At 36.3% G+C, this 14,337-nt stretch overlaps 1 protein-coding gene across 2 annotated transcripts; it reads left to right on the top strand.

Moving 5' to 3' along the window:
- Positions 1–10,573: 10,573 nt before the first annotated feature.
- Positions 10,574–12,848, top strand: LOC127097522 (squamosa promoter-binding-like protein 9). 2 transcript variants are annotated; one of them, XM_051036022.1, is made up of 3 exons: positions 10,574–10,921; positions 11,840–11,990; positions 12,125–12,848. In XM_051036022.1, exons 1-3 carry the CDS (start codon positions 10,661–10,663, stop codon positions 12,655–12,657), a joined length of 945 nt encoding a protein of 314 aa, XP_050891979.1. In that variant the 5' UTR covers positions 10,574–10,660; the 3' UTR covers positions 12,658–12,848. The 2 variants fall into 2 exon arrangements, with proteins under 2 accessions (XP_050891979.1, XP_050891978.1); XM_051036021.1 differs by having other exon boundaries at positions 10,575–10,998; positions 11,851–11,990.
- Positions 12,849–14,337: the final 1,489 nt, after the last annotated feature.

The raw sequence follows: 14,337 nt of genomic DNA on the forward strand, positions 1-14,337 counted from the left end.
ACACATATCAATCAGAGTAAATATGCAATCAAGGGTGTCACACAACATTTCACACCATAATAACTGTCATGCTCTTTATTTAATCAAAACAACATTTTTGCATAATTCGCAGCGGATAGAATCAACCAACCATTCAAAACATATAACATGTTACTGGTAAAAAGATTCAACAACCAACAATAAACTAATTAAAACATCCCGTCCCGATGTTACATCTATCAGAGCACGACCTACTAAGTAGACGACACTAGACTCCAGGCACTAGCTCCTACTCAATCACTGCTCGTTACCTGAAAATAGTTGTAAGGGTGAGTTCCTCAATCGATATAATAAGCATTATAAATCATCATGTAATGCTAAGTAAATTCACACATCTCATCACCCTAATCGTAACATACATCCAGTAACGGCACATCAACTCAAACATCATACTCAATAACAACGTAAAATGCAACTCAATAACAACATAAAATGCAACTCAAATGAGACTCGACTCGTCATGCATGTGGTACCAATCGGAGTAAAACTCCCAACTTAAAATCATTGCCATTTTATTGGGCATCAAGGCATAAGCCTTCAACTTTCAACTTAAAATTTGCCAATCCAGGCCAACGTGGTGTGAGCAAAGCTCCGACTTAATGCATATGAATGTACATGGCATACACGACTTTAAACTGTCAACAACATAAGAATAATAGCAATACAACAATGTTTTCAACAAAATCAACTTATAATCAACTTTGGCTCACCAAGCCTACAACTCAGTATTTTCAACAACTTTAACACAACTTATCAACATATTTGTATTAACACTTCATAACATAAACTCAACAAAATTACTCATCAAAATTAACGATAATAGGTCAATCACCAATTTTGTTCACAACATTAAAATATTAATTTTTCCAATTTCCAACAGTGTTAACCGGTTAACGCCCTGGGTTAACCGGTTAACGCAGGACAAAATACACTTTCTGGCAAAACGCAACAGTGTTAACCGGTTAACGCCCTGGGTTAACCGGTTAACGCAGGCAAAACAGCACATTTCCACAAAATATAACAGTGTTAACCGGTTAACGCCCTGGGTTAACCGGTTAACGTAGACAAAACAGCAGTTCCTGCGCTAACACAAGGCAGAATGCAGAGTTCTCCGCATTTTCCGCCGTTGGAGGACTTCCGGACCTCCGATTCAACTTCCGTAAAAAGCTACATTATCGGAAAATCACGACACATACAACTATCGATTCAATTTCAGTTTTCATACAACTTATTCATCACAATTTTCTCAGCATTCTAAATCCCAATTAGGGTCACTTCAACGGTTTATCACTACCCATGACATGTTATTCTATAATACCCATTAAACGACGATAAACCCCCTTACCTGAGATAATCCGGCAATCTCTAAGCTTCAAGCTTTTCCGTTCTTCAACCTTTGCTCTCTAGCTCTTCCTCTTTGCCTTTTCTCCACCTTTCACCTTTCAGCCGCTTCTCTGTTTCACGTGAAAACTCTTTACCAATACTGAAAACCCTTTTTCCTTATTCCAACTTATATATTTTCCAAATAATTATTATTCCAAATAATAATAATAATAATAATAATCCAATAATTCAATTTATTTAATTAAATTATTAAATATATTATTAACTTAATTTAAATAATCTTCTTATTTAATTCGGGGTGTTACACATGGTATATGAACTTTAGTCCAGTTTTGGTGTGCTATAGTATGGTGGTATGGATTCAGGAGCGAGTAGATAATTTCAATGAGGAATTATTGAAGCGTTACTTATGGTGATAGTAATGAAGTTGGTGCGCTCGAGTCCGATGATGTAGATTCAGGAGCGAGTAGCTAGTTTCATATGGGAAACAATGAAGTGTTACTTATGGTGGTAGTAACAATTTGGTGTACTATGGTCTTATGATGGGAGTTCATAAGTGAGATGGACCTGTGTGGTCTATAATGGTATTGCATGCATTTTCGAGTCATGGTGTTAAGTATATTGCATTAACTATTGCATATATAATTATTGATTATGTTGGTGTTGGTGTTGGTGATTGAGAATACTCGTGTAGTTGATGTGAATGATTTATGTTGAATAATTGTTGATGTTTATTTAGGCTACCCTTGCATAATTTTTCATATTATGAGTGTATTCTCACCCCTTTGTTATTTGTGTGGTTCTGTGCACCTTTTTGGGGTACAGACGAGCAGGTAAATGAGTAGTTTCTTAGAAGCTAAAGGATGGCGTTAAGGTTTTTATTCTTTTTCTTATTTTATGCAATTATTTAGATTTTTTTGCTTTGATCTATAACATTGGGCGGGTGAACGATTGGTTTTATTATTGTTAACATATGCGGTGTTGTTAATGTTGAAGGCATTTTCCATAACCATGTTTATGTTATGAGTTATTTTTAAATTGATTATTCTACTGTGATGAGCCTATGTAAAGGCGAGCATGTGATGACATGTGTTTAATTTAATGCATGTTTTATTTAACATGTGTTACAGAGAGGGTTTATGTTGCGTTTGAGTGACACCCTATGTGTGCAGTTGTTTTATATTTGCATTATTTCATGTTTTGGGGTTTAGGGTGTTACATAGTGATATCAGAGCAGGTCGGTCCATCCAGACAGGTTTTTGACATGATATTTATTCCCTAGTATGCGACATCTGTGTGAAACACTGTCGATACTCGTTTGTTTTTCTAACCGCTTTCCTGTAGGAGCGGGACTGAAACAAGTGGAGAAGTAGCTTTGCTTCTCTAAGGTATTCAGGTGTGAAAGAATGGTTCAACGTGCCGTTGATTGCAAGAGTGCAGGTTTTTGGATAAGTCAATGTTATTTCTTGAGTTTGACGAAGAAGAAGATTTGGAGTTCATATCTGCTGAGTGCATGAAAAGATTGAAGCTGGAAGTGTTTGCTATGAATAGTAGCATGGTCGTCCATACCTCACCTAATGGTTGAGTGACTACTTCTTCGTGTGTTTGAATCTTCCTTTGACAATTTACGATAGAGATTTTGGAGTTGACTTGGTTTGTTTGCCTCTAAGTCAGCTTGATGTTATTATCGTAAGGAATTGGTTGAAGTTCAACCATTTTCATATCATTTGTTTCGATAAGTCAGTTTCATTTTAAGAGTTTGATGCAAGTGATGAGTTGTTCGTTTCTGCTAAGCAAGTGGATGACTTAATGAAGGGAGAGGCCAAGGTTTTTATGGTACTAGCTTCTATGAAGACTGAAAGTAAATATATGATTGGTGAGTTTCCTGTGGTGTGTGATTTTCCTGAAGTGTTTCACACGATATTAATGAGTTACTTCCAGAGTGCAAGGTTGAGTTCGCCATAGACTTGCTACCTAGTACCAGTCCTGTGTCGATGGCTACCTATAGGATGTATACTTTAGAGTTGAGTGAGCTGAAGAAACAATTGGAAGATTTTCTTGAAAATAAGTTCATTCGACCGAGTGTTTCACTATGGGGAGCGTCAATGTTGCTTGTGAAGAAGAAAGATGGTAGCATGAGATTGTGTGTTGATTATTGACAACTGAATAAACTGAAGATTAAGAACAAGTATCCTTTTTCGAAGATTGATGATTTTATGGATCATTTGGTTGATGCTTGCATATTCAGTAAGATTGATTTGCATTCAGGTTATCATCAGATTCGTGTGAAGCCAAAAGATATTCCGAAGATTGTGTTCAGAACGAGAGATATGGTCACTATTAGTATTTAGTGATGTCATTTGGTGTGTCTAATGCATCTGGAGTGTTCATGGAGTACATGAATAGAATATTCCATCTATATTTACATTAGTTTGTGGTTGTGTTCATCCATCACATTTTGATATATCCATAGTCTGATGAAGAGCATGTGGATCGTCTGAGAGTTGTGTTGCAGGCCTTGAAAGAGAAGAAGTTGTAAGCAAAGTTTTCCAAGTGCAAGTTCTGGTCGCGAGAGGTGAGTTTGCTCGGCCACGTGATTTCTAGTGGTGGTATTATTGTCGATCCTTCAAATATAGACATTATGTTGTAGTGGAAGACTATGAAGTTTGTTGTGCATATTAGAAGTTTTCATGGTTTTTCTGGTTACTACATGAAGTTTATCGAGGGGTTTTCGAATTTAGCATTGCCTTTGACTCAGTTGACTCAAAAGGGCTAAGCCTATGTTTGGGATTTGCTTTGTGAGGAGAGCTTTCAAGAACTCAAGAAGAAGTTGACGTCTGCTCCTGATTTAATTTCACAGAATCCAAGTGAGTCCTTTATTGTGTATTATGATACTTCTAAGATGGGCCTAGGTGGTGTGTTGATTCATGAAAGGAATTATCCTGTGCATTATCTTGAGTTGGCAGTCGTGGTGTTCGTGTTGAATATTTGGAGACATTATTTGTTTGGCTTCAGATTTGAGGTGTTCAATGATCACAAGAGTTTGAAGTATCTATTCGATCAAAAGGAGTTGAATATGAGGCAGAGGCGATGGCTCGAATTTCCGAAGGATTATGATTTTGGGTTGAGTTGCCATCCGGGTAAAGCCAACGTTATGGCTGATGCGTTGAGTAGGAAATCGTTGCATATGTCGATGCTTATGGTTCAAGAATTGGAATTGATTGAGCAATTTAGAGACATGAGTTTGGTATGTGAAGATACTCATAATAGTGTGAGGTTAGGTATGTTGAAGATGATCAATGGTATCCTTGAAGAGGCCAGATAAGGTCAGAAGATCAATGTGGGATTGGTTGACTGACTAGTGTTAATCAATCAAGGGAAAAGAGGTGGTTTTAGAATTGATGAGAATGTGACGAGGTCCAGAGATAGGGTTTGTATACCAAATGTACCCGAACTTAAGAAGAGTATTCTTGAGGAAGGTCATAGAAGTGGTAAGATTATTCATCTCGGTGCACTAAGATGTATCAAGACTTGAAGAAATTATTTTGGTGGCCGAGAGTAAAGAAGGAAGTAACTGAGTTTGTTTATGTTTGTTTAACTTGTTAAAAGTCGAAGATTGAACATCAGAAACTATTGGGTATAGTGCAACTGTTGAGTATTCCTGAGTGGAAGTGAGACAACATTTTATATGGATTTTATGGCGAGTTTGCCAAAGATGATGAATATATATGATTCCATTTGAGTTATTATCGATAAACTGACTAAATCGACTCATTTCATTCTGATTAAGATCAGATGTCCTTTGTAGAAGTTGGTTGAGTTGTATATTGTGAAGATTGTTAGCTTGGATGGTATTCGGTCGAGTATTGTGCCAAATTGATATTTGAGGTTTACATTGAGGTTTTGGCATAATTTGCAGGAAGCAATGGGTACTAAGTTGAAGTTGAGTGTTGCTTATCATCCACAGACAGACGGTCAGACGAAGAGGACTATTCAATCATTGAAGGATCTATTGAGGGCTTCTGTGCTAGAACAAAGAGGTGCTTGGGATAGCTAATTGTCGTTAATATGCTCACTTACGATAATAATTTCCATTCAAGTATTGGAATGGCCCTGTTCGAAGCTTTATATTATATGAGGTGTATGACACCTTTGCATTAGTATCAATCTGATGAGAATGCGATGATTGGACCAGAGATTATGCAGCAATCATCCGAGAAAATCAAGATGATCCAAGAGAAGATAAAAGCCTCGCAGAGTCACCAAAAGAGTTACCATGGTAAGAGGAGGAAATCACTTGAGTTCGAAGAGGTGATCATGTGTTTTTGAGAGTTACTCTGGTAATTGGTGTTGGTCTAGCCTTTAAGTCTCGAAAGCTCACACCACATTTCATTGATGCATATCAGATCTTGCAGAGGATGGGAGAGGTGGCCTATCATATTTCCTCGTCGCCGCCTCTTGCTACTCTTCATGATGTGTTTCATGTGTCTCAGTTGAGGAGATACATTCCAGATCCATCTCATATGGTCCAAGTGGATGATGTACAGGTGAGAGAGAACCTGACTGTGGAGGCATCACCCATGTAGATAGAGGATCGAGAAGTGAAAAAGTTGTGTAGTAAGGAGATTGCCTTGGTGAAGGTAGTGCGGGGAGGACCAGCTGGTAGAAGCGTGACTTGGCAACTGCAAAGTTAGATGAGTGTCATATCCGACTATTTCTTTCAAGTAATTTTCGGGGGCGAAAATTATTGAAGTGGGGGAGAGTTGTAACACCCTATTTTTATAATTTATTCATTTAATTGAAATTGTGTGTATTTAATTATTTAAATTGATTTTATGCATTGGGTGGTGTTCGGATGGTTAATACTAGTATTTGAAGCTTTGGGTTGGTGGTGCATTGTTCTAGTTATTTAAATAAATAATAAAATTAATAATTAAATAATTAGAATTACTATTAAAATATTTAAGATATAGTTATTTTATTTAATTTATTAGAATAAAATAGAATAGTAGAAAATAGTAGAGGCAAGATGGGTATTTTAGTGAATGAGGGAATAAGTGAGGGTAAGGTGGGAAGTCACTAATTAAGGGAGATTAAGTTACTACTAAAAAGGGGTTAGTAGAGAAGTTTGAGAAGGATTAAGTGAAAAAAACAGAATTTGAAAGAGGAGGCTAGGACTAAGGGGAATCTCCATTATTAGAGCTTGAAGGTGCATTTTTTTGGAAAATTTAAGGTAAGGGGGATGATTACTCCTAATATGGTGTAGATTCCATGATTGGATAGAGGAAAATCCTTAATCCCATTAGGTTTTTCATAACTTTTTCCCTTTTTGATGTATGAATGATGAACATTACACGAATTCTATAATTGTATGATAATGTCTGACTTTTGTGCACTATTTTACCATAGGAGTTATGTATTCTTGTTGATTAAATTGGTATAAAAGTATGTTCATGTATGTGTTGTTGTTTTGATGGAGAAAGTATGTTAAATCCATGATTAATTAATGAAATTGCATGATAATTGATGGATAAATATTGTATTGATTCCAAATTATATTTCCCTTCATGTTGTTGTGCGATTTGGGGTCAGGGAAGGTAAAATTGGAGTTCTGATTTGAACTCTAATGGCAAAAACTATAGTTTCTACCTTCTGGTTCGGGGTGACTATCGTCAACCTAATGACATCATGGTCGTCATTGCTTTGGAGGCGTTGACAGGTGGTAGTTGCCTGACTATTAGACCGTCATGGTCCTCAGGATTAGTTGTTTGGGACAGTCATCACAAGGGTGACATGTGAGGTGATGTGTTCGGTGACGGGTAACCCGTCACCTTACCAGAATGAGCGTTATTGGCTCAGTTGCATGGAATTGACTTGTCGTTCCGATTTTTGATGTGTTGATGTGATTAGGCTATTATTGGCTACTGGTTGGAAGTATATGATGTGGCTTATGATGTTATTATTAAATTAATTTACTTGATTTGTATGGAGAATGTTGTTGTGCATTTTGGTGATACTTGCATGGTGATCCTTTTTGGTGAGGTTGCATGTTATAGTGAATCATGCATCATGGTACGGGATTCGGTCCAATTTTAGTGTGCTCTAGTCCGGTGGTATAGATTCAATAGCGAGTAGCTAATTCTAATGAAGAATTAGTGAATCGTTACTTATGGTGATAGTAGCAAGTTTGGTGTTCTCTGGTTTGATGGTGTGGATTCAGGAGTGGGTAGCTGGTTCCATATGGGAATCGGTGAAGCATTACTTATGATGATAATAACGATTTGGTGTGCTCTGCTTCTATGACGGGGATTCAGGAGCGAGATGGACTTGTATTGTCCATAATGGTATTGTGTGCATTGTCGAGTCAAGGTGTTAAGTACATTGCATTCATTGTTGCATATGTAATTATTGATTATGATGGTGTTGGTGATTGAGAATACTCGTGTAGTTGATATGAATGATTTGTGTTGAATAATTATTGATGTTTGTTTAAGCTACCCTTGCATACTTTTGAACCATTATATATTATGAGCTTATTCCCATCCCTTTGTTGTTTGTGTGGTTCTGTGCTCCTTCTTGGGTACATACGAGTAGGTAAATGAGTAGCTTTTTAGAAGCTGAAGGATGACGTTGAGGTTGTTCTTCTTTTTCCTATTTTATGCGATTATTTAGATTTCGTTTCTCTGATCTGTAACACTAGGCGGGTGAATGATTGGTTTTATTATTGTTGTTATTTGTGATGTTGTTAATGTTGAAGGCATTTGCCATAACCATGTTTATGTTTTGAGACTTATTTGGTTGTTGAATTATTTTAAATTGATTATTCCGCTGCGATGAGCCTATGTAAAGGCGAGCATGTGATGACAAGTGTTTAATTTAATGCATGTTTTATTTAACATGTGGTTTATGTTGTATTAGAGTGACACCTTATGCATGTAGTTGATTTATATTCACATTATTTTGCGTTTTGGGGTTTAGGGTGTTACAAATGAAATTTTTGTGTGGCCAACTGAGTCATTTATCTCCTTAATCGCATTTGGTTCCAAATTGGATTCTTTCTTAGAGCTCCATCATAGGGTTAGCTTGGTAAATATATGTGCATGCCTGATATGGAAGTACCATTTTGTATCTTCACCTTGGGATCGACATTAGTCTCTTGAAGTTCTTCAATATTCAATTGATGGTGTGCTCGGAATGGGAGGTTAGAGTCTACCTTCCTAGATCTGGCTGAATTATTCTCGAGATGGATTACTCGGAAATAGTTGCTAATGTGGTGACGAGTTTTATGAGTGTGACTCCTCTGATACACATTGCCTCTTTCTGGTCGGAAATGGTCATTGTTGTCTTCTCTTTACCATGATGATAAACTCTCTTCAAGTAGATTAGAGAATTCGTGACATTTAGCTTTGCAAAGAAGGAACTACCGAGAACATCACTGATGACGCTTCTACACAAAATTATTAGGAAGTCGAGGTTACCTTTCTCTCGCCCGCTCATTTTCCATGGACAATGTCAAATTTGTCATTCCACAAGAGCGAATTAGCGAATCAATGAAGGATAATGCATCCTCGTCATAATATGTATTCAAATTTAATCGACGAAAATTTAATTGCTCGAGCGCGTCGGGGCGAAAGTCATTACATGGACTCTGCCATCCACGAGGAATATTGTGAGTGTTCAATCAACGACGATGATTGCTATAACTAAAGGAAAATTTGCACTAAAGGCTCCATTTATCTTCTCGTGACCTAGGCATCCTAGTGCCGCTTGATATTCGTTTTACGGTTTGATATTGGTCATTGCTTGGAAAAAGTGCTCTAGTGACAGATCTATGATGGATGTCGCAATGATGTGGATCTCACATATTTGACATTGTTGATGATTGATAATTGCGATGGCGCGGGGTGGACCTGCAAAGTTAGCACTCCAACGTCTAAGTCAATTATAGATCCAAGACGAGTATGGTGAAAAGTGGAGATCAAAAAAGTGTATCTGGAATCTCACGTGTGTCGATTTTATATGTTTGATAGTTTTGATTGGGCCTACACTTTTTTGGGCCTTTACTTTGGGCCACTATTCGCCTCAGAATAGGAAGTTTCATTTTGGTTTGTCAGATTTTACGTGAAAATCTCCTTTTGGTTTCTGAACTTTGCATGGTGTAAAAACTCTCATTTGATTTGTGAGTTTGTCCGTTAAAATCTTCATTTGGTTCGTGAATTGCGCCTGATGTAAAAGCTCTCATGTTTGATTCGAAGGATTACTATTATAAAACTTCAAGTTTGTTTGTAAGAAGGGTCGTTGACATAACATGTGACAACTCACATCTATAGTGAAAACTCTCAAGAAAATTTTTTTGAGGAGAGAAGTAGATCAAGTGGTTAGGTCATACCTTTATAAATCTTTGGTTTTATCTTCCTATCCCTAATCTCTTTTTATTTATGTTATTTATATATTTTCGTTGTGCCTTCATCTCTTCTTCACTATTATTTTATTTTATTTATCACTGCTCACGTGTTATTCCATTTACAAAATTATTTTAAATAATTATTTTTATCAAAATAATTTTAATTGTACATCATTTTTCTAGAGCCACACTATTTTCTCCCCAAGGTTGAAGTTATTTGTCTAACACCTTAAACTCGCGTGTTCTTTTCTTATTCATTATTCCTTATCTTTTATCTTTATTTTATCTTCTATTTCTTTCAAAAAAATCAATTTAAAATTAATTCTAAATTTTATTAAAATTAATTTTTTTTTTAACACAATTCATCGAACTTTTATATTTATATTCGATGTAAATAGAAGATCCAATATGAACGATCCTTGTGTTTATCTAACTTTAACTTAAATTAATTTTACAAAACTAATTAATCTAAATTGAATTCCAATAGAAATATACAAATTTGAAAGAATATAAAGATAGAGAAAAGAAGCATCAAAACAAAGTACACACAGTTAACAAAATTGCTCCCCAAATCTCCATCTCTCAATACAAAATAGTAAAAGCAACAAAAAAGTACAAACTCAATTATTTCTCCTCTCTTGTCTACTTTCTCCCCCATCAACTTCTCTTTAGACAGACAAGCGTACGTACCATACTGACATCAAACATTGTCACTTCCTTCCTTTTCACAAACCCTTTTATTTTATCATATAATATCCAAATATCCTTATGTACTTTCTTAACTATAATATAATAAAATGAAAACACTTCATCTAGTTATAGTTCCTACTAGTAACTTGAGCCATTTATTGTTAAAACTTTTTGTTTGCACCAATGACTTCTGGTTTTGTACCTTCTCCCTCTTCACCATCACAACCTAACTCATCAACTGAGTTCATTGATGGCTTAAAGTTTGGTCAAAAAATATACTTTGAAGATACAGCACCTCAAACCAAACCTAATGGTCGTTCATCTTCATCTTCTTCTTCATCTATGGGGATTATGATGAAGAAGGGAAGTCATCCCCCTAGGTGTCAAGTTGAAGGTTGTAAAGTAGATCTGAGTGGCGCTAAGGCTTATTATTCTAGACATAAGGTTTGTTGCATGCATTCAAAATCTCCTTCTGTTGTTGTTTCTGGTTTGGATCAGAGGTTTTGCCAACAGTGTAGCAGGTCACATGTTGTTCTTTATCTTCTTCTTTGACCATTCTACTTTTGTTTAGTATTAAATATTTCAAATATTCTTCTTTCGATTTTTATTTTTCTATAATGGGTATGTTCTGGTTTACTTTTTTCTGCCTCATTTTGTCTCTTTTTTTTCATTTTTTATGTTTTATTCACAATATATACTGTTTGTTGGTTGTTATAAGGGGGAGTTGCTGGTGAGAGGTTTAGATATTTATATGTATCTCAATTTCGTAAAGATAATTCGAACTTTTAAGTTTTATTATGTAACATCTCCATAAGCACTTATAAAGGCTTTTGGTAACTTAAAAGCCACATTTTATCTTTGTGGAGGAAGTCTTATTCTTATCTCATGTCTTATTGGATCCCTAGTGGTAGGGCTGCCAAAGCTGGGTTGAACTAAGGTTTTATGTCCGCAACCTCTAATATGTTGGCCCCACGCTATTTTACCAGACTTTTGCACAAGTATTATCAAGAATTTTTGCAATGGGTGCAATGTCCACATGCCTTCCCCACAGAAAAATAGCCGGTCAAAATTTTAGACTCGCACCCTAAACTATGTCGCTGCATCTTGATTTTTTGTTGTCTTTTGCGGGATGGACTTAAATAGAGCGGATATACTTGTTTGCTACCCCTAACTATAGTCAGTCGGCAGTAGACTCTTAGAAATAAGGGAGAAAAACTTTCTCACCCATAGTCTTTCGTTCTACTGCTGATTGCATGGTACAGCCAACTATAGAAGATTAGGGTTTTGTTTTCTTTTGTACTACTTTGTTGCATAACTGTGATAACATATATATCTCAGAAAAACTAACATCCTCTTTGATAGCACCTGCACAGATTCCATCAGCTGCCTGAATTTGATCAAGGAAAACGAAGTTGCCGCAGGCGACTAGCTGGCCATAATGAAAGGCGGAGAAAGCCTCAACCGAGCTCCGTGTTTACCTCGCGCTTTCCCACACTCTCTCCACCTACTTTTGGTTAGAAATTATAAGCCATGCTTTCATATATACTATATTGCTTAAACATGTAATCTTGATAGAATCTACCAAATGTTTTAATATTGGTTTCTTATGAGTTGAACAATAACATTGTCTGGCTATTGTGTCAACAGATAACAATGGCAAATGTGATAACTTTCTGATGGAATGTGCTTCATACCAGAACAACTCAATGCTAACTACAAGATCATCCGAGCTGGTACGCGGCGATCAAACAACGCCATTTACATGGCAAAACAACTCATGGATGCCGCCATCCGAGTTTTTTCAGCAAACAACAAACTTCGATGGCGCTAGACATCTTCCAACGGCAAACTACAATGAAGTCACAGATTCGAGCTGTGCTCTCTCTCTTCTGTCAAACCAAACATGGTATTCTAGAAACACAACATCACCAAGTGTGGAGATGAACAACTACTTGTTGAATTTCAATGGTTCTTCACTCATGACAAAGCAATCTTCTCAAGGTGCAGCCAGTTTTCAACTTCCAAATGCTGCTTGGTTTTTAAAGGGGGTTGATTCTCGTAACTGTTTGTCGCCCGAACCTGTTCCCGGTCTCGGCCAATATTCACAGGCTATGAATAGCGATCTTCATGGCGAGATCGATATGCCACAAGGCAAGAGGCAATATTACTGGTCACTATAAAACTCTTATGGTTGATTTGGCTGGAACTATTTGATGAGTTACCAGACTATTCTAGTGCATATTTTGGTTTCTTTGTTTAAAACTTATGAGCATGTCATTGTCATTTTGTGGAATTTATGTAAACAATGTGAATTGTATTGTATTGTTTTAATTTGTGACCAATAGATGAATGGCCTCATTTTATTACGTTATTTTAACTAATGTTGGGACTTTTTATTGCATATTATTAATTGACAATCATTTATTCTTAAGAGAAAAATTCATATTTCATATGTTTGAAAATTAGCACCAATAGTACCATTATAGTGCACTTCAAATTTCTCCTTTAAAGTTTTATCAATATTTTTATTGAAATCTCTTCAAAAAGATATCAGTCACAGCTACCTTACTGTTAAAATGTTTGTATATACCGGCTACCTTACGTAAAATTTCAAAACTTCTACACAAATTTGATATAAGTGCATAGATTTTATGCATTTATTATAGTTATTTAATAAAATTGGTATTAGAAGTTTTGGGTTTAACTGGATTTTTTTTGTGTGGAGAAATTCAATATATAATAGGGGCGGCACCGAATGGGAGCGGGAGTGCCACAGCGTTTTTTCAAAAAATCGATATGGGGGTGCTGGTGCATTGGATTTCTAGAAAAATTCGATAGTTTTTTTAATGATTTATTAAGAGAGGTAGAACTAACATAAAACATATACCTAGCATAACAAGGTATAAATCTAATATAACATAATTTAATCATCATCACCAATACTGTTACATTTTAACATTTGTAGAATACCGTTTTGTTGATGTTTCAAGTTTTGCATCCATTTTGATAAGATGAGGGAGCCCCTGTAGGTCCCCATGTGCTCAAGATGATTGGGTATGTGGAAAACCTTGAGAGGTTGGGTTTTCCCCTCGGAAAGGAACTTGCGACTGATTTGATCTTGCAATCGTTACCAGATAGATTCAGTAATATGAATGATATGGACAAATCTCTTCCTGAACTGCTAGCCATGTTAAGAACTGCTGAGCAGAATCTGAAGTCAAAAGGGAAGTCCATTCTGATGATCGGAAATGGAAAGAGACAGAACAAAAGGCCCACCAAGCAGGGTGATAAAGGGAAAGGCAAGGAAGTTGCCAAACCCAAACCCACTGTTGCTGCTTTGAAGCCTAGTGGAGGCATATCAAAAGAAGACACCTGCTTCCATTGCGGTAAGACCGGACACTGGAAGAGAAACTGCCCAAAGTACCTGGAAGATAAGAAGAATGGAGTAGAGACTTCAACTTCAGGTATTTTTGTTATTGAAATTAATTTATCTACTTCTGCATCATGGGTATTAGATACTGGATGCGGTTCTCACATTTGTACCAATGTGCAGGGACTAAAAAGGAGTAGAGATTTGGCAAAAGGTGAAGTCGACCTACGAGTTGGCAACAGAGCAAAGGTTGCTGCTTTAGCCGTAGGAACTTATGTATTGACTTTACCTAGTGGTTTAATAATTCAGTTAGAGAACTGTTATTATGTACCTGCAATTAGCAGGAATATTATTTCTGTTTCTTGTTTGGACAAGTTTGGTTTTTCATTTATAATAAAGAATAATTGTTGCTCAATTTATTTGAATAATATATTCTATGCTACTGCACAAATGAACAATGGACTATATGTCCTTGATCTTGAAATGCCTA

The sequence above is a fragment of the Lathyrus oleraceus genome, chromosome 6 (assembly GCF_024323335.1).
Source record: "Lathyrus oleraceus cultivar Zhongwan6 chromosome 6, CAAS_Psat_ZW6_1.0, whole genome shotgun sequence".
In the NCBI taxonomy this organism is placed as follows: domain Eukaryota; kingdom Viridiplantae; phylum Streptophyta; class Magnoliopsida; order Fabales; family Fabaceae; genus Lathyrus; species Lathyrus oleraceus.